Source organism: Hyla sarda, chromosome 1, assembly GCF_029499605.1.
Source record: "Hyla sarda isolate aHylSar1 chromosome 1, aHylSar1.hap1, whole genome shotgun sequence".
NCBI classification, from domain to species: Eukaryota; Metazoa; Chordata; class Amphibia; order Anura; family Hylidae; genus Hyla; species Hyla sarda.
Window position 1 is genome coordinate 354,954,505 of NC_079189.1, and position 19,810 is coordinate 354,974,314.

At 42.1% G+C, this 19,810-nt stretch overlaps 1 protein-coding gene across 42 annotated transcripts in view; it reads left to right on the forward strand.

Moving 5' to 3' along the window:
* PTPRD (protein tyrosine phosphatase receptor type D) overlaps window positions 1-12,677 on the forward strand; it is a 1,959,121-nt gene extending 1,946,444 nt beyond the window's left edge. For all 42 annotated transcript variants that reach the window (XM_056521458.1, XM_056521449.1, XM_056521479.1 and 39 more), the window contains 3 exons: window positions 145-299; window positions 6,748-6,883; window positions 9,151-12,677. In XM_056521458.1, coding sequence (XP_056377433.1) covers window positions 145-299; window positions 6,748-6,883; window positions 9,151-9,219 — 360 coding nt within the window. In that variant the 3' untranslated portion in view covers window positions 9,220-12,677. The remainder of the gene's footprint in view (window positions 1-144; window positions 300-6,747; window positions 6,884-9,150) is intronic.
* Window positions 12,678-19,810: the final 7,133 nt, after the last annotated feature.

Below are 19,810 nucleotides of genomic sequence, written 5' to 3' on the forward strand. Positions count from 1 at the left end.
TTTCATATTAAATATTGCCTATACAACATATTAGTCAGAATCCACTGGGTTTTGACAGGCTACTGTGGTCAATTTAGTTTTATTCCTATTTTTTTTATTAGTGATTTGCATTTATTTTACATGTTTTACTATATTTCTTTACAGGATGGCCAGTCACGGACAGTTAGACAGTTTCAGTTTACTGACTGGCCAGACCAAGGGGTGCCAAAGTCTGGAGAAGGATTTATTGACTTCATTGGGCAAGTACATAAAACAAAAGAGCAATTTGGACAGGATGGCCCAATATCTGTCCACTGCAGGTAAATGTCCCATTGTCACTCAGTATGTTTCATGCAGATTTTCTGTTCATGTGAAATAACAGCGACAGTTCTGCAAAAGGTCTTCATAATCCATCAAGACTGCTTCATTCAGTTCATGAATGTTATCTTTTCAGTGTGACAAAGGTCAAGATTTAAGTAAAGGCCAGGACCTAATCATCAAATAAAATAGTTTTTTGATGAAAGGGTCCTTGGGGCAGTAGTAATCATGTAACCAAAATATGAACCTAGGAATTAATTGTACTATAAAACAACTTTTTATATTTGTAAAATAGCATATTATGGGTCTTTATATTTATTGACAGAAAAGTGCAATGTTCATGACGTGAGACAAGTTAGTGATCACTGTTTGCCTAATCATTTCCAGTGAAAAAAAATGTCCAACTCCTTATGGTCACAGCCTCCCAAATAATAGTGGCCACCAACATTTTCTTCTCGGGGAAAGTCCACAAGATATTCTTAAAAATAAAACTACCTGAAGGTACTTGAAGAAGAAGCCGGACCAGCTTTGAAACATGTTGTACTTCTAAAATAAAAACATAATTTTCAAGAATATGGCCGTGCCCATCTTTCCCCGAGGAGGAAGTTTTTAGTATGAGTTGAGTTGAGTATGTTTGGGGAGGAGCCGCAGCATAGCTTTGGTTCTTTTCTTGAATATCTTTGTATTAAAGGGGTACTCCAGTGGAAAAAAAAAATTTTTTATTAACTGGTGCCAGAAAGTTAAACATATTTGTAAATTACTTCTATTAAAAAATCTTAATCCTTCCAGTACTTTTTAGGGGATGTATACTACAGAAGAAATGCTTTTCTTTTTGGATTTCTCTGATGTCACGACCACAATGCTCTCTGCTGACCTCTGCTGTCCATTTTTGGAACTGTCCAGAGTAGGAGAAAATCCCCATAGCAAACATATGCTGCTCTGGACAGTTCCTAAAATGGACAGCAGATGTCAGCAGAGAGCACTGTGGTCATGACATCAGAGAAATCCAAAAAGAAAAGCATTTCCTCTGTAGTATACAGCCCATAAAATGTATTGGAAGGATTAAGATTTTTTAATATAAGTAATTTACAAATCTGTTTAACTTTCTGGCACCAGTTGATTTAAAAAAAAAAAAGTTTTCCACGGGAGTACCCCTTTAATATACAAGTTATGTCGGCATTCGGACAACGCACATAGGTAGGTGTTTTTTAGCACCATATATTCCACTTACCATTGTACAGAGGATTAGATACATGGGAGCACTTTGTGTTTGGCATTTGTTCTTATTGCCAATGTGGCATGATATTCAACTAGATATATTTTGTAGGGAATTAAATGGGTGACTGAAATTGTTGAATTTTTTGTTGTTGAATTGTTGAAGTTGTTGAATTTGTTTGAATTTGTTCATCAACCTTTTTTTTAGTCTTTGTATCACTATTATTTAATAATAATCATAAAATTTGGAGAGCCATCAATTTGCCTTCTTTACCTTGGCCCACTTCTTCTTTACTCAAACCATGCAAAGCTATTTTTACATTAACCTATCCCAACATTCTAAAATCATGTAGCTGATTTGCTACTCTTTAAAATCACATCTGCGCTATTTAGAAAATGTATTGAGGCTGGCATTTTATTTACCAGTCTTCAGTTAGGGTATGTTCACATTTCATGCGTCATAGCTTTGCGTCGTAAAGTAATTCTAACATATTGTAAAATTATGGTTGTATTTGTTGACTGTATTTTTTATTTAGTAGCACATTTTTATTTTCTGTCAGTATTTTTGGCTTATGTTACTTTTCATCTATTGCTTCAACTTCAAGACATGTTTTATTTAAATCATACAGTCACTTGACAAGTAGCCACATCATTATAAAGTCAAAATTCCTTCTGTCCTTTTTAATGCCCTGTTAAGTAAATTTATTGAAAACAAACACCTTTTTCAATGATTTTTGAAAAAATGGCGAAGCAGCACACTCAAAGCAAAGGAAAAATAGTATATGGGTGCATGCGTCTCAGGGACCCTGGTCCTGGGTCCAAAAATGCAGGAAAAAGAAGAAAGTGGCTGCAGCACACAGGAGTAGCAAAAATATAAAGTGGTTTAATCCAGCTAAAAATAGGACAATGTTTCTGTGGTCTCACACCACCTAACACCTAACATGTTTATATTAACTGACTGGCTATAGCACATTTGTCTGCAAGCCAATCAGTTTTGCAAGTGTTTATTTACTGATATTATTTTAATACCATATTTTATTTCATTATTTCATTTATTCTATGTTATTTTTTTCCATTCTCTTATTTATTTTTTAATTGTTCCTTTATCTTTTTCCTTGCCCTTACATCTTCCCACAATCATAATGGCTTCTCTTTATTGCCCGGGGATCCGGGGAGGTGCCACCACCCCATGCGCAGACTCGAACGCGCAGCTGCAGCTCAAGTGCCCGATGATGATATACGTCCGACATGTGACCGCGGTCCTTGTGACCGATGACACGCTATAGTCTTAGACTGCTCATTGGCACGCCCGATCAATGCGGAAGTTTGGTTTAACATGTGTTCCAGACCTCCTGCTATTCTACCATTGACTACGAACCTTGCCGCCTGTCCCGACCTTCTGCTACGTCTGACCTTGCTCTTGTCTACTCCCTTGTACCGCGCTTATCTCAGCAGTCAGAGAGGTTGAGCCGTTGCCAGTGGATACGACCTGGTTGCTACTGCCGCTGCAAGACCATCCCGCTTTGCGGCGGGCTCTGGTGAATACCAGTAGCAACTTAGAACCGGTCCACTGACACGGTCCACGCCAATCCCTCTCTGGCACAGAGGATCCACCTCCAGCCTGCCGAATCGTGACAGTAGATCCGGCCATGGATCCCGCTGAGGTTCCCCTGCCAGTTGTCTCTGACCTCACCACGGTGGTCGCCCAGCAATCCCGACAGATCGCCCATCTAAGTCACCAGCTGTCGGAAGTGTCCACCATGGTACAGCAAATTCAGTCGCAGCTACAGCATCTGCAACAGCAGCTACCATCTCCTCCAACAGCTCCTGCACCTCCTCCGCAGCGAGTGGCCGCTCCTAACCTCCGCTTGTCCCTGCCGGACAAATTTGATGGGGACTCTAGACTCTGCCGTGGTTTTCTGTCACAATGTTCCCTTCATTTGGAGATGTTGTCGGACCAATTTCCTACAGAACGGTCGAAGGTGGCTTTTGTGGTCAGCCTCCTGTCTGGGAAGGCTTTGTCTTGGGCCACACCGCTCTGGGACTGCGATGACCCTGTCACCGCCTCTGTACACTCCTTCTTCTCTGAGGTGCGCAGTGTCTTCGAGGAACCAGCCCGAGCTTCTTCTGCCGAGACTGCCCTGCTGAACCTGGTCCAGGGTAATTCTTCAGTAGGCTAGTACGCCATCCGATTTCGTACTCTCGCTTCCGAATTATCTTGGAACAACGAGGCTCTCTGCGCGACCTTTAAAAAAGGCCTATCCAGTAACATCAAAGATGTGCTGGCCGCACGAGAGATTCCTGCCAACCTGCATGAACTTATCCATTTGGCCACCCGCATTGACATGCGTTTTTCGGAAAGACACCAGGAACTCCGCCAGGAAAAAGACCTTAATCCCTGGGCACCTCTCTCTCGGTATGCCTTGCAATCTACCCCTGTGCCTCCCGCCGAGGAGCCTATGCAAGTAGATCGGTCTCGCCTGACTATTGAAGAGAGGTCTCGCCGTAGGGATAAAAATCTATGTCTGTATTGCGCTAGTACCGAACATTTCTTGGTGAATTGCCCTATTCGTCCTCCATGTCTGGAAAATGCACGCACGCAACCTGCTCATGTGGGCCTGGCGTCTCAGGGTACGGAGTCTGCTTCTCCATCTCTCTCTGTGCCCGTACGGATTTCTCCTTCTGCCAACTCCTCCTTCTCTGCTGTGGCCTGCTTGGACTCTGGTTCTTCTGGAAATTTTATTCTGGCCTCTTTGCTTGATACGTACTGCATCCCGGTGACCCGTCTCATCAAGCCGCTCTATATTTCTTCGGTCAACGGGGTCAAGCTGCACTGCACTGTGCGTTATCGCACAGTGCCCCTGCTTATGAACATTGGACCACATCTCGAGGAAATTGAATTTTTGGTTTTGCCCGGCTGTACCTCTGAAATCCTCCTCGGTCTGCCATGGCTCCAGCACCATTCTCCCACCCTTGACTGGACCACCGGGGAGATCAAGAATTGGGGCCCTGCTTGCCGCAAAGAGTGCCTCACGTCTGCTCCCAGCCCCGTCTGTCGATCCTCAGTGTCTCCTCCTGTGCCTGGTCTCTCCAAGGCCTGTCAGGACTGTGCCGTGCCCCCTCATAGTCCCCCTCCTGGTGACACTCTGCCCCGTGCCAAGCCTCACCCTCTGCCCCCCCTCCCCATTCCCACTCCTTCTGACCGGTCTGCCATTCATGTTAAAACCCAGGACTTCACTGTCCCCCAGAAGGAGACTCTACAATCGCTCCCGATGTCCTCATCCTCTGTGGAGCGACATCCCGACAAAAAGAGGGGGAGACCTAAGGGGGGGGGGGGGTACTGTTACGCCAAGCGCTCCGGGTCCCTGCTCCTCCCCGAAGCGCTCGCGGCGTTTCTCTCCCTGCAGCGCCCCGGTCAGACCCGCTGACCGGGAGCGCTGCACTGACATGGCCTGCGGGGATGCGATTCGCATCGCGGGACGCGCCCGCCTGCGAATCGCACCCCAGGTCACTTACCTGTCCCGGTCCCCGGCTGTCATGCTCTGGCGCGCGCGGCTCCGCTCTCTAGGGCGCGCGCGCGCCAGCGCTCTAAGATTTAAAGGGCCAGTGCACCAATGATGGTGCCTGGTCCAATCACCCTGATTAGCTTGCACCTGTTCCTTGCCCTACTTATACCTCACTTCCCCTGCACCCCTTGCCGGATCTTGTTGCCTTGTGCCTTGAGAAAGCTTTACTGTGTTACCCATACTGTGTTCCAGACCTCCTGCTATTCTACCATTGACTACGAACCTTGCCGCCTGTCCCGACCTTCTGCTACGTCTGACCTTGCTCTTGTCTACTCCCTTGTACCGCGCTTATCTCAGCAGTCAGAGAGGTTGAGCCGTTGCCAGTGGATACGACCTGGTTGCTACTGCCGCTGCAAGACCATCCCGCTTTGCGGCGGGCTCTGGTGAATACCAGTAGCAACTTAGAACCGGTCCACTGACACGGTCCACGCCAATCCCTCTCTGGCACAGAGGATCCACCTCCAGCCTGCCAAATCGTGACACAGGTTGTTTCCTATGCTGTGAGATAATGGGGAAATGAACTGCTGCAACCTTCTTTTTTTGTATACTCTGTATTTGCCACAGCAGCGTGCACCCATGTATTAGGTAGTTGTGCTGGCTATTTTTCTTTTTGTTTCTGTTTTGTGCAACTTAGGGGGAATGGCACCCTCTGTAGCCATGCACCTCTCCCCTTTTTCACAGGAGGTATTTTAATTGATAATGGATCCAACATGTCACCCAGTCAGAGGCTATATGCCCAGTAGAGGTGAGTGTTATGAGTGTTAGGCTCAGAATGTGTGTTAGGGTCCCATCCGAAATGAGGCCACCTTCGCGTGGTGGATGGGGGGACATGTTTTGATCAAAAAGTGTGCTGGGAGCCTCCATTTTTTGACCAAGAGTGCTGCTGCAACCTTTTTTTTTTGTATACTCTGTATTTGCCACAGCAGCGTGCACCTGTGTATTAGGTAGTTGTGCTGGCTATTTTTCTTTTTGTTTCTGAATGGTGAAATGAAACCTAACATTCGGTTAAGTTCACACATTTTAAAATGAAAGGGAAAAAGACTGCTGTAAAAATGGTATAGAATGCATTATTTAATTATTTTACCTCTGTTTGGTTTCAGTCCTATAAATTTGTCATCAGGGTATATTTGGAACTCAGAGCTGATATTTTTATGGGCACTGTCATTTGCAAAAGCCTTTTATATGATGTACATAATTATTATGTGTATATATTATGTGTATATAATATATATTTCTAAAATACATAAGTTAAAAAATGGGGTATCATTTTGGGTAAAATAATGCTGTCTTGTCCCTTGAGCTGGTGCCTGTGTCTCAATTGGGAAGTGTAGGCAGGATAAGCAGGGCTCTCTGTACTGAGGCTCTGTGACATGCCCCCAGCTCACACAGCAGGCTGATTGACAAGCCAAGCAAGGAGCATGCACAGAGCTCTGCTTGTCCCATCCACACTTCCTGTATTTTGCCCCAGCCGTGACACAGGGCAAGTGACAAGACAGCATTATTTATCATTATTTTATCCAAAAATATACACGTTTTTAACCAATGTATGTAACAAATATATATATTATGTTATAATCTACATTATGTAAAAAGTTTTTGCGAATGATAGTGCCCATTTAAAAGACTGTACATATAACCCCCTTTTATTATACTTCTCTTTCTATAACAGTGCTGGAGTTGGGAGAACTGGAGTATTCATTACATTAAGTATTGTGTTGGAAAGAATGAGATATGAGGGTGTTGTAGATATCTTCCAGACTGTCAAAATGTTGAGAACACAACGGCCTGCTATGGTACAGACAGAGGTGAGTGGAATTGTTAACAAAGTGTCCAGCAGTTAATAATATTATCCCTTATGAAGTCATGACCGTAGATGTGTCAGGGTATAATAGTTGTGTTATATTAATTCAACAGTGTATATAATAGTAAAGTATCACTACAAAGTAACTAAAGTAAATCTTTAGCTGTGCCATTGTTAGTATAAGCACAGATATGCAAATATATACAAAAATTTTATTTCTAGGTCATATCACTGACTGCATTTCAAAGTAAGGGCATCTTGATCTTTATTATATTGTTATAATTTGTTATATACTAAAAATAATTTGGCCTTCACAATAACAGTAATGTCAGAAATGTCCATCAATATAATAGTGGACTCCCAAATAGCATCCTTTTTAGGCATTTACTTGAAAACAGATTTTTTTTTTATGTTGGTGTATTAAATCACAAGCATTTGGGGAAAATTATTAATTCACTTAAATGAAAAAGTAGTGTGGGTGTTAGCAACTTGATAGCAGGTAACGTATACACTGCTCAAAAAAATAAAGGGAACACTTGAACAACACCATGTAACTCCAAGTCAATCACACTTCTGTGAAATCACACTGTCCACTCAGGAAGCTACACTGATTGACAATTTCACATGCTGTTGTTCAAATGGAACAGACAACAGCTGGAAATTATAGGCAATTAGCAAGACACCCCAGTAAAGGTGTGGTTCTGCAGGTGGTGACCACAGACCACTTCTCACTTCCTATGCTTCCTTACTGATGTTTTGGTCACTTTTGAATGCTGGCAGTGCTTTCACTCTAGTGGTAGCATGAGACTGAGTCTACAACCCACACAAGTGGCTCAGGTAGTGCAGCTCATCAAGGATGGCACATCAATGCCAGCTGTGGCAAGAAGGTTTGCTGTGTCTATCAGCATAGTGTCCAAAGCATGGAGGCGTTACCAGGAGACAGACCTGTACATCAGGAGACGTGGAGGAGGCTGTAGGAGGGCAACAACCCAGCAGCAGCACCGCTACCTCTGTCTTTGTGCAAGGAGGAGCACTGCCAGAGCCCTGCAAAATGACCTCCAGCAGGCCACAAATGTGCATGTGTCCACTCAAATAGTCAGAAACAGACTCCGTGAGGGTGGTATGAGGGCCCAACATCCATAGGTGGGGGTTGTGCTTACAGCCCAACACCGTGCAGGACTTTTGGCATTTGCACCAAGATTGGCAAATTCGTCACTGGCGCCCTCTGCTCTTCACAGATGAAAGCAGGTTCACACTGAGCACATGTGACAGACGTGACACAGTCTGGAGACGCCATGGAGAACATTCTGCTGCCTGCAACATGACCGGTTTGGCGGTGGGTCAGTAATGGCGTGGGTGGCATTTCTTTGGGGGGACACACAGCCCTCCATGTGCTTGCCAGAAGTAGCCTGACTTCCATTAGGTACCGAGATGAGATCCTCAGACCCCGTGTGAGACCATATGCTGGTGCGGTTGGCCCTGGGTTCCTCCTAATGCAAGACAATGCTAGACCTCATGTGGCTGGAGAGTGTCAGCAGTTCCTGCAAGAGGAAGGCATTGATGCTATGGACTGGCCCGCCCGTTCCCCAGACCTGAATCCGATTGAGCACATTTGGGACATCATGTCTAGCTCCATCCACCAATGCCACATTGCCCCACAGACGGTCCAGGAGTTGGTGGATGCTTTAGTGCAGGTCTGGGAGGACATCCCTCAGGAGACCATCCGCCACCTCATCAGGAGCATGCCCAGGCATTGTAGGGAGGTCATAGGGGCACCTGGAGGCCACACACACTACTGAGCCTCATTTTGACTTGTTTTAAGGACATTACATAAAGTTGGATCAGCTTGTAGTGTGGTTTTCCACTTTGATTTTGAGTGTGACTCCATATTCAGACCTCCATGGGTTGATAGATTTGATTTCCATTGATAATTTTTATGTGATTTTGTTGTCAGCACATTCAACTATGTAAAGACAAAAGTATTTCATACATTAGTTCATTCATTCAGATCTAGGATGTGTTATCTTAGTGTGTTATTTTTTTAAGCACTGTATTTTCATAGCAACCGTAGCCATAAACATTGTTGGCACATATGTGTTTTACCAAAATTTTAAGACAGAATATAGCATATATAGTTTGATCTTAGTTTTTGCTTCTAAGGAATTAACAAGATTTATATTTTATTTTGACCATAAATAAACTACTACATGTTTAAAAGTTTTACTTAGTATTGGTCTTTAAAAGGTTATTTCCCTTTTTGCTTTTTTTTAGGACCAGTATCAGTTCTGTTACCGAGCAGGGCTTGAATATTTGGGCAGCTTTGATCACTATGCAACGTAAAAGATTTGGCCCATCCTGGAAAATACCTGCAGGCCCTTCAAGATCCAGAGAGCCTCTTCTGAGCCATAAGGTGTGCTTGGGAAATATTTCTTAACTCCTAGCTAAAGACCAATCACAGCAATTGGATAATTATTACAAAAATATATAAAAAAACAAAAAAAAAACACAAATAAAACAATTTTTCTGGATGGACCAAGAATACACAGATAAATAACCTAACCTAAGCAAATTATATCAATCCCTGACTGGTGAGACATCTGAAGGATTCATTTTGCCAACCAACATGTCTCAAGGAATAAGCTGGCAATGAAGGAACAATGTGAAATCCACAAAGAACCATTATCTTGTCTGAGACTGCATGAGTGTTAAACAATGAATCTTAGGAATACACAGCAGGATGTTTAATACGTCGGCTTCGGGCTCCTAAGACAAATGCAATTTTTGCAGCGATAATGACCCTTCTTCATCAATGAACACGATAACACGTTAGTGAAACAAATGGGTGGGAAGTGTCTAAACAGAATCAAAGTCATTTATTTAGTTTTTTAGTATTGTAAAGATACTGCTGACCTGTGCTTCATTATTAACTGTGTAAACTTTATTTTCTTTTTCTTTTTTTTTCTTTAACAAAAAGTTTATAAGGAAGTGAATAAAACATTGCATAACTGTTAATTTTTTGATCAAGAATTGTATTTTTTTTAATGCGGTAGAACTGTTATATGTAAACGGTAATTCTCATTAGAAGTAGTCAAACATTGAATTTTCTTTTGCACACATTTGTGCAGCTCTAACATTTAACCATACCATAATTTTTAATCATATATTTCTTTTACACTTTTTTTTCCATTCTTAACATATATAAATATATATTTTTTTGCATCAAGACAAGCTATTTTTTCATCTTGTTTGGAATCAACAGGGAGTCGCAAAGTATAAAGCTGCTGCAAACATATATAGAAGTTTATATAGATATATAAACATATCTATCTGTTCTTCCATGATTTTCATTATATTGATCATTGGGAAGATATTTTAGACCTACAAGACCATTTCATCAGCCGGAAAGGTTTGCATTTCCAGTCTGTATTATTTTTATTTCTTTTGGTTTTATTCATAAAGAAATGAGGAATGCACATCAGTGATATCCTAGGTTCACCTCCGAATATATTCACTTACATTTCCATGTGCTCACATATGTATGTACTTTGTTCCGCAGCTCAGTATTTTTTTTAATACTTTAGTGCAATAATGAACCATTTTGTATATTATACAGGATATGTGCATGCAAGAAATGTCAGTGTTTATCAGAGAGAAACTATTGTATTATACGATGTATGAGCCGGTTTTCAAACAAATTGTATCCAATCATTTATTAATATGTGGTATATGATTGCATATGTGATTTGTAAAATATGTAAAAACATAAATACAAGAAAAAAATCAAATCAAGGGCAAAGCCAAAAAAAATCCCCGTCCTGCTTAATGGAAATAATGTAGTGTTACGGCAGTTTGTAAATGTTGCTTTAGTTTCTTTTAGATTATTTTTTTGTTGCTTTTGCATTTAGAGTGCCTTATATTTGATGCTTTTAAGCAACATTTTGTTTAACTATCCCTCCTTAGTATTATTTCTATATGTTCAGAAAAATCGAATTATAAACTGCTTTTATGCGATATACACAGCTATTTTTTTAACCAATATCATTATGCAGGAGCTTACTATTCTTCCAAGCCCTTCTATATTAACAGAAGTATTTAGGTAAACTGCCTACACATACAGTATTATATATATATATATATATATATATATATATGTGTGTGTGTGTGTGTGAAATACTTTTTTTTAACCATTAAAACATTGTCTTCAGTTAACTTAAGAGGCAGCCATGGTTGATGTGAAATTACCAAGAGCTTGTGGTATTGCTAAAAAAAACAATGTACACAACAAATGACACGAGCTCATGGTGAATTTAATAATGCATATATATATTAGTAAATAATTATATAATTTCTTACTAATAAATTAGAGTACCCATAGGCTTTATTTGTTCCTCCAAATTGTTGCCTCTCTGTGTAACAGCAACAGACGTTCATACATGGTCATCTGAATGGGAATATGTTATATAAAATAGCACACTCTGGCACTTTATTGACGCCAAACCAAGTTTACCTTACTTGCCAATGTTAATTAAAACTATACATATATATTTTATCTAAATCAGCCTTGTCATACAAACAATTGTATATCATACCATATTGATAGGAAATTCTAGATTTCTAGATGCCTTATCAGCGTTATAGTGTTATTTTCTCATGTATTCACTTTTGTTCAGCAGCCATTTAAATATTCAGACTCTGTGAAGGGTTGTGTCATAGCACTTTTGTATTGATAATAATAATTATAATAATGGAAGGCTACCTCTGATAAAAAAAAAATTAAAACAACATGAAAAAGAATGTGCTTTTCTTGGGGTATCTTTGCTATTTTCTCATGTAGACAATATTCTTTATACATTATTATTCTAATCTTGTCTGTTAAGTATTTGCATTTATGACCAGAAATTGTGTTTATCTCTGTTATTGGACATATCATATTTTTATAGACACACATTCTGCAACAGAATGTTTTCAAGCATTGTGTTCTGTGTATTTGTTTGCGTATATCCACTCATAATGTAGTTTCAGTTCCAATCAATGATGTGCATTCCACTTTCTGTTATTAATTGTACAAGGTACATTATTAAAGAGGCATCTTTATCTGCAAAATACATCAAGAGCAGAAAATGCATTTCTTAAGCATTATTGATGCGGTGCTATTATTTACCTATATCAGTATAGTTATGTATAATTTTGTAATTAGTTACATTGGAAAAAAACATAAACATGATTTGTATAGAACTTCATATTAGCACTGTATTTTTGTCTTATTTTTTTTCTTTTTATCTTTCTTTTTTCTTTTTTTACTGCATGATAGAGTATTACAAAACTATGACCTAAAGATGGCCCTTTGGGGAGAATTGCACTTTTTGAAAAACCTTTGTACTATGCACTGCCCTATTGATTCTACACCCAATGTTATTACTTGAACCCATCTTTAAATAAAAACAAAAACACATCAAATTGTTCTATGAAATTCACATTTGTGTAAATAACACAATATATTGGAAGAGACAGTTTTACCTTGAGAAAAGTGCAGATATATTTTTCTCCCTTTGCTCCCGTTTTGATGGCAGGCCTTGCTAACATATCTATTAAATATTTTTGCCCTGATGCTCCACAAAAAAAGAAAAAGAAAATTCAAGCTGGGATTGTCTTTACAAGTATAATCCAAACTGTGTTCTTTACGCTCGTTTTGAACGCATAGACTGGAAAAAAAGTTATAAAAAAAATAAAAACTTGTAAATGGCTTGTTAAAAATACAATTACCTCTACTTAGTAGTACGCATAAATGTTTTACAAGATGAGAGGCGTGCTTTTTATTTTCTTACTTCGTTACATCGGTGGCGAAAGAAGTCTGTCTGAAAATCAGTCCTTTGCTGACACAAGTTCCATTTGTTACAGATGAATTCTAATAAAAATGTCAGTGTTATGCAGTCCTGTTATCTTCTCTGAATTTTGTTTTACCACATTGGGGTCAATTCTTGGTACCTTGAGAGCTGCTATCATTCCAGTCCATCAGTGAAGACTTTCAAAATATAATGGAACCATGACTTTAGTTGCAGCATTCATTCACATAATTGAAGGCGGGAGGAGAGTAGAGATCTAGATAAAACAAAGGAGCCAACATAAAAATCTAGTTACTTCTAAGTGCTGCTTGATACCAACGTACTCTTAAACACTAACAACATATGGTTCAGATTGTACGCCATTCATTAAATGGGCCACATCCCTCAAATGACCCGTCCCAGAACAGCTGCATTGCCTTTCTCTGTGGTACGTATTACCTTATATTTCCTACAAAATATATGACAAATTAACACTAAGCTAGTCATACTTGCCTTTTAAGTAAGCAATGTTGTTTTTTAGAAATAAGAATGAACCTCCCAGTCACCGTATTTTTTTTTCATCGTATATTTTTGCTAATATATACCAAGTGCTTAAACTTTGTTGTTATTGGGACTAAAAATCATATTTTAAAAAAAATGTCTCCAGGGCTAATCCTTAGGAAGACAGTGGCCTCATCACTAAGCACAAATAGTTGCTGCCCTTAGGGACTACTTTGGAATATATAAACCCAACATTAGTTAGTTTTAAAGGTTATCTATTTTACCAAGTCTCTGTTCTGTGGTATTCTTTGTCAAAGGAACTAAAAATCAGTTTAAAAATAGTTTAGCGTAAGATATCTGTTACGGGAGAGGTGAAGTGGATCCGCTGAACCTGTGTGAATGATGGCGTGGGCCTTACCAGGGAGCGAAGTATAAGGTGCCTCTGGTTTTCACCATAGCCCACCTCAAAGCAGTATGGTCTTGCTGCGACAGGCGGCACCCAGGTCGCTACCCCTGATACGACTCATCCACACAGGCAGCCGAGGTGTAACATGGCACAGGAAGGATAAGGCAACTCAAAGTCAGGACAGGCTGGAGGTCGGTCAGGGCTGGAGGCACCGTAGCAAGGTCAGGTTCCGTAGCAAGAGGTCAGAAGGCAGGCGGCACAGGAGTAAGGTCAGGATACGCAGCAATGGGGACAGATACACGGTAAGGCAAGACATAAACTGAATGCTTTCTCTAAGGCTGAAATGGCACAAAGATCCAGCAAGAAGGAAGTGCTTATACTTATGGGGTCATGGAGCAGCAAGAATCAATTAAGTGTGTACTGGCCCTTTAAATTTCACAGACCCGGCGCGTGCGTACCCTAGGAGTTGGGGACGCGTGAGCCGGCAAGCTGGAAGAACAGAGGAGACACTGGGACACCGGGGAAGGTAACGAGCAGTGAGCTTGGTGTGATCGCATCGTGGCAACGGAGAAGGAGTGTGTCCGTGGCCAGCATGTGTGACCAAAGCGCGACTCCTAACAATATCTATATATGTATATATATTGTGACAAATTAGGAGCTTAAGCAAGAGCAAAAGTAATACATTTCTTAATAAGAGAAATGTTATTTTATGCTTTGTTCACTGGGACAGATCAGTTACAACTACTTTTTTACTACTTTTACATTTTTATTTTGTAAGCCCTGCAAATCTTGCAATCTTTATAGCTGTGATAAATCTTAGGCAGCTTCGTATATATTCCACAATGCATGTTAAGAATGCAGCCAATTTTGATCGTAACCGATTGCCGTCTAAGGATGAGCCGGCTCGTCCTAAGATGGCAAGCTGTGTATGGCGCTGGCCCCTGACTCCAGCCCGCGCCATACCCGGCAGCTCCCAGCTGATTCTTGTAGCTGGGGGCTGCTATTAATAGCCGACATGTGGCGATTGCCTCGGTCGGCTATTAACCCTTTAGATCACTGCTGTCAAAGTTAATAGCAGCATCTAAAGGGACCTTTAACCAGTCCCTGGAGGTCCAGTGGGGTGGATCACCCCTGCCGCAGCATGATGGGGGGGAGGCGATCCACTGTGGTTCTATGGAACCACATTGACATGTATGAGGAATCAACTGATTCCTCCTAAAAGTCCCCTAAGAGGATTAAAAGTGTGAAAAAAAAAGTTTAAAAAACCCCTTCCATATCAAAAGTTTGAATCATCCCCTTTTCCCAAATTTCATGTAAAAAAAAATGTGAACATAATAAAAAAATGAACTATAGCATGGCGTATAACATATAAAAAATATGTAAACATAATAAAAAATTTAACTATAATATGGCATCCATTGTGCATTTTTGGTCACTTCATATACCATAAAAATATTAATAAAACGTGATCAAAAAGTCCCATCAAAACAAAAATACCAATAAAAACTGCAGACCATGGCAAAAAAAAGAGTCCTCAAATAATCACGTATACAGAAAAATTTAAATGTTAGAAGGATTAGAAGATGACAATTTAGAAAAATACTAATTACTAAATACTAAGAATACTAATAGTTTTTTAAAGTAGTAAAATAAAACCTAGACAAATTGGGTAATTTTTACTGAAAAGTGCACTGCGTAGAAACGGAAGCTCTAAAAAGCAGCAAAATGGCGTTTAATGTTTTTTTATTTCACCTCACAAATACATTTCTTTTTTTCACCGCAGATTGTTATAAAATAAGTGATGTCATTACAAACTACAATTGGTCATGCAAAAAACAAACCCTTATATGAGTCATTAGGTGTAAAATGTCACGTGTTATGATTTTTTGAAGGGGAGGAGGAAAAAACTAAAGTGCAAAAACGAAAATTGTTTTGAGTCCATAAAGGGGTACTCCGCCCCTAGCATCTTATCCCCTATCCAAAGGATAGGGGATAAGATGTTAGATCGCCGCGGTCCCGATGCTGGGGACCCCGGGGATCGCAGCTGCGGCACCCCGCCATCATTACAGCACAGAGCGAGTTCGCTCTGTGCGTAATGACGGGCGATACAGGGGCCAGAGCAGCGTGACGTCATGGCTCCGCCCCTCATGACATCACGGCCCATCCCCTTAATGCAAGTCTATGGCAGGGGGCGTGCTGACCGCCACGCCCCCTCCCATAGACTTGTATTGACAGGGGCGGGCCGTGACGTCACGAGGGGCGGAGCAGTGATGTAACGATGCTCCGGCCCCTGTATTGCCCGTCATCACGTGCAGAGCGATCTCGCTCTGCGCAGTAATGATAGCGGGGTGCTACAGCAGCGATCCCCGAGGTCCCCAGCAGCGGGACCGCAGAGATCTAACATCTTATCCCCTATCCTTTGGATAGGGGATAAGATGTCTAGGGGCGGAGTACCCCTTTAAGGTGAAAATGGGCTGAGTCCTTAACACCTTAACACCGAGGACGTAGGAGTACGTCCTGTCCATTCCCGGCCCCCCGTCGGCATATCGCCCAGGGGGGTCATTATGCCCCCCATGTTGGCGATGGCCGCAGATCGCTGGACAATTCAGTCCAGCGATCTGCGGCGATTCCGGGTCAATCGGGTCTCCAGTGACCCGGAATTACTGGCTGATCGGGGCCGTCAGAGACGGCCCCGAACAGCCACAGCCTGCAGGGGTGAGGTGGCATTGGTGCCACCTCACGATCGCCCTGATTTGTCGGCCGACCAATCAGGGCGCCTGCTGCGGGTGTCACTCCCGCAACCCGATCCGCCCCTCTTCCGGAGGACGTGAGCGGGTGCGGGACGTGCACCCCGGGTGCTGGGGACCCCGATCCCCGGCGTCAATGTTGGGATCGGGGCCCCAGGAGCGACGGCGGCGGGACTGACTTGCGCGGCGTGGATCAGCAGCAGTAGGAGGTGAGTGACAGCTTCCTGCTGTTGCTTAGCAACAGCTCCCAGCATGCAAAAAGGGCATGCTGGGAGCTGTAGTTATGCAACAGGAGGAGGCAGACCACCACAACTCCCAGCATTCCCTTATGGGCATGCTGGGACTTATGGTTTTGCAACAGCTGGAGGCACATTTTTTCTATGGAAAGTGTACCTTCAGCTATTGTATAACTACAACTCCCAGCTTGCACAATCAGCTAAAGTGCATGCTGGGAGTTGTAGTGGTGCATCTGGTGGTTGCATAACTACAACTCCCAGCATGCCCGTTGGCTGTCGGTGACTGCTGAGAGTTGTAGTTTTGCAACAGCTGAAGGCACACTGAGTTAAGTAGCAAACCAGTGTGTCTCCAGCTGTTGCATAACTACAATCCCCAGCCAAAGTAGTATGCCTCCAGCTGTTGCATAACTACAAGACCCAGCATGCCCTTCCGCTGTCCGTACATGCTGGGGGTTGTAGCTTTTGCAACAGCTGAAGGCACACTGGTTGCAAAACACTGAGTTTGTTACCAAACTCGGTGTTTCACAACCAGTGTGCCTCCAGCTGTTGCAAAACTACAACTCCCAGCATGCACTGATAGACCGTACATGCTGGGAGTTGTAGTTTTGCAACAGCTGGATGTTTCTCCCCCCCCCCCAATGTGAACGTACAGGGTACACTAACATGGGCGGAGGATTACAGTAAGTATCCGGCTGCAAGTTTGAGCTGCGGCAAATTTTCTGCCACAGCTCAAACTGCCAGCGAGAAACTACTATGAACCCCCGCCCGTGTGACTGTACCCTAAAAACATTACACTACACTACCAAAAAATTAAATAAAAAAAAAAAAACACTACATATACACATACCCCTACACAGCCCCTCTCCCCAATAAAAATGAAAAACGTCTGGTACGCCACTGTTTCCAAAACGGAGCCTCCAGCTGTTGCAAAACTACAACTCCCAGCATGCACTTATAGACCCTACATGCTGGGAGTTGTAGTTTTGCAACAGCTGGATGTTCCCCCCTCCCCAATGTGAACGTACAGGGTACACTCACATGGGCAGAGGTTTACAGTAAGTATCCGGCTGCAAGTTTGAGCTGCGGCAAATTTTCTGCCGCAGCTCAAACTGCCAGCGAGAAACTACTGTGAACCCCCCACCCGTGTGACTGTACCTTAAAAACACTACACTACCAAAAAATAAAATAAAAAGTAAAAAACACTACATATACACATACCCCTACACAGCCCCCCTCCCCAATAATAATAAAAAAGTCTGGTACGCCACTGTTTCCAAAACGGAGCCTCCAGCTGTTGCAAAACAACTACTCCCAGTATTGCCAGATAGCCGTTGACTGTCCAGGCATGCTGGGAGTTTTACAACAGCTGGAGGCACCCTGTTTGGGAATCACTGGCGTAGAATACCCCTATGTCCACCCCTGTGCAAGTCCCTATCCCTAATTTAGGCCTCAAATGCGCATGGTGCTCTCACTTTGGAGCCCTGTCGTATTTCAAGGCAACAGTTTAGGGCCACATATGGGGTATCGCCGTACTCGGGAGAAATTGTGTTACAAATTTTGGGGGGTATTTTCTGCTATTACCCTTTTTAAAAATGTAAAATTTTTTGGGAAACCAAGCATTTTAGGTATGCAAAAGTCGTGAATCACCTGTGGGGTATAAAGGTTCACTTTACCCCTTGTCACTTTACCCCTTGTTTTTTTGCTGTTCTGGCACCATAGGGGCTTCCTAAATGTGGCATGCCCCCAGAGCAAAATTTGCTTTCAAAAAGCAAAATGTGACTCCTCTTCTGAGACCTGTAGTGCGCCAGCAGAGCACTTTTCACCCCCATATGGGGTGTTTTCTGAATCGGGAGAAATTGGGCTTCAAATTTTGGGAGGTATTTTCTGCTATTACCCTTTTTAAAAATGTAAAAATTTTGGGAAACCAAGCATTTTAGGTAAAAAAAAATATTTTCTTTTTACATATCCAAAAGTCGTGAAACACCTGTAGGGTATTCAGGTTCACTTTACCCCTTGTTACGTTCCCTGAGGGGTATAGTTTCCAAAATGGTATGCCATGCCTGAACAGCGACTAAGTGCACCATCTGTCCATGGCCCCATACCACTGGGACTTCCTGTGCACCATGTCGTATAGTATCACTGCCCAATACTTGGTGCATGAAACTATACTAAATATAGAACATGTTTGTATCGTTTGTATGGGGTGTTTTCTGAATCGGGAGAAATTGGGCTTCAAATTTTGGGAGGTATTTTCTGCTATTACCCTTTTTAAAAATGTAAAAATTTTGGGAAACCAAGCATTTTAGGTAAAAAAAAATATTTTCTTTTTACATATCCAAAAGTCGTGAAACACCTGTAGGGTATTCAGGTTCACTTTACCCCTTGTTACGTTCCCTGAGGGGTATAGTTTCCAAAATGGTATGCCATGCCTGAACAGCGACTAAGTGCACCATCTGTCCATGGCCCCATACCACTGGGACTTCCTGTGCACCATGTCGTATAGTATCACTGCCCAATACTTGGTGCATGAAACTATACTAAATATAGAACATGTTTGTATCGTTTGTATGGGGTGTTTTCTGAATCGGGAGAAATTGGGCTTCAAATTTTGGGAGGTATTTTCTGCTATTACCCTTTTAAAAAATGTAAAATTTTTGGGAAACCAAGCATTTTAGGATTTTTTATTTTTTTTTTACATATGCAAAAGTTGTGAATCACCTGTGGTGTATTAAAGTTCACTTTACCCCTTGTTACGTTCCCCGAGGGGTCTAGTTTCCAAAATGGTATGCCATGTGTTTTTTTTTTTTTTTTGCTATCCTGGCACCATAGGGGCTTCCTAAAGGTGACATGCCCCCCAAAAAACATTTGTCGCTCCTTCCCTTCTGAGCCCTCTACTGCGCCCGCTGAACAATTAACATAGTTGCCATTTTGCCACAGCTGAAGGTTTTGGGTGCCCCCCCCCCCATGTGAATGTACAGGGTACATTCACTCAGGCGGGTTTACAGTGGGTTTCCTTCAAAGAAACTTACTGTGAACCCCTGCCTGTGTGAATGTACCCTAAAAACACTACACTACACTAACAAATAATGAAAAGTAAAACACTACATATACACCCCCTTACACGTGGCCCCATACCCCCCCCCCCCCCCCCCCAATAAAAATGAAAAACGTCTCATACGGCAGTGTTTCCTAAACGGCGCCTCCAGCTTTTGCAAAACC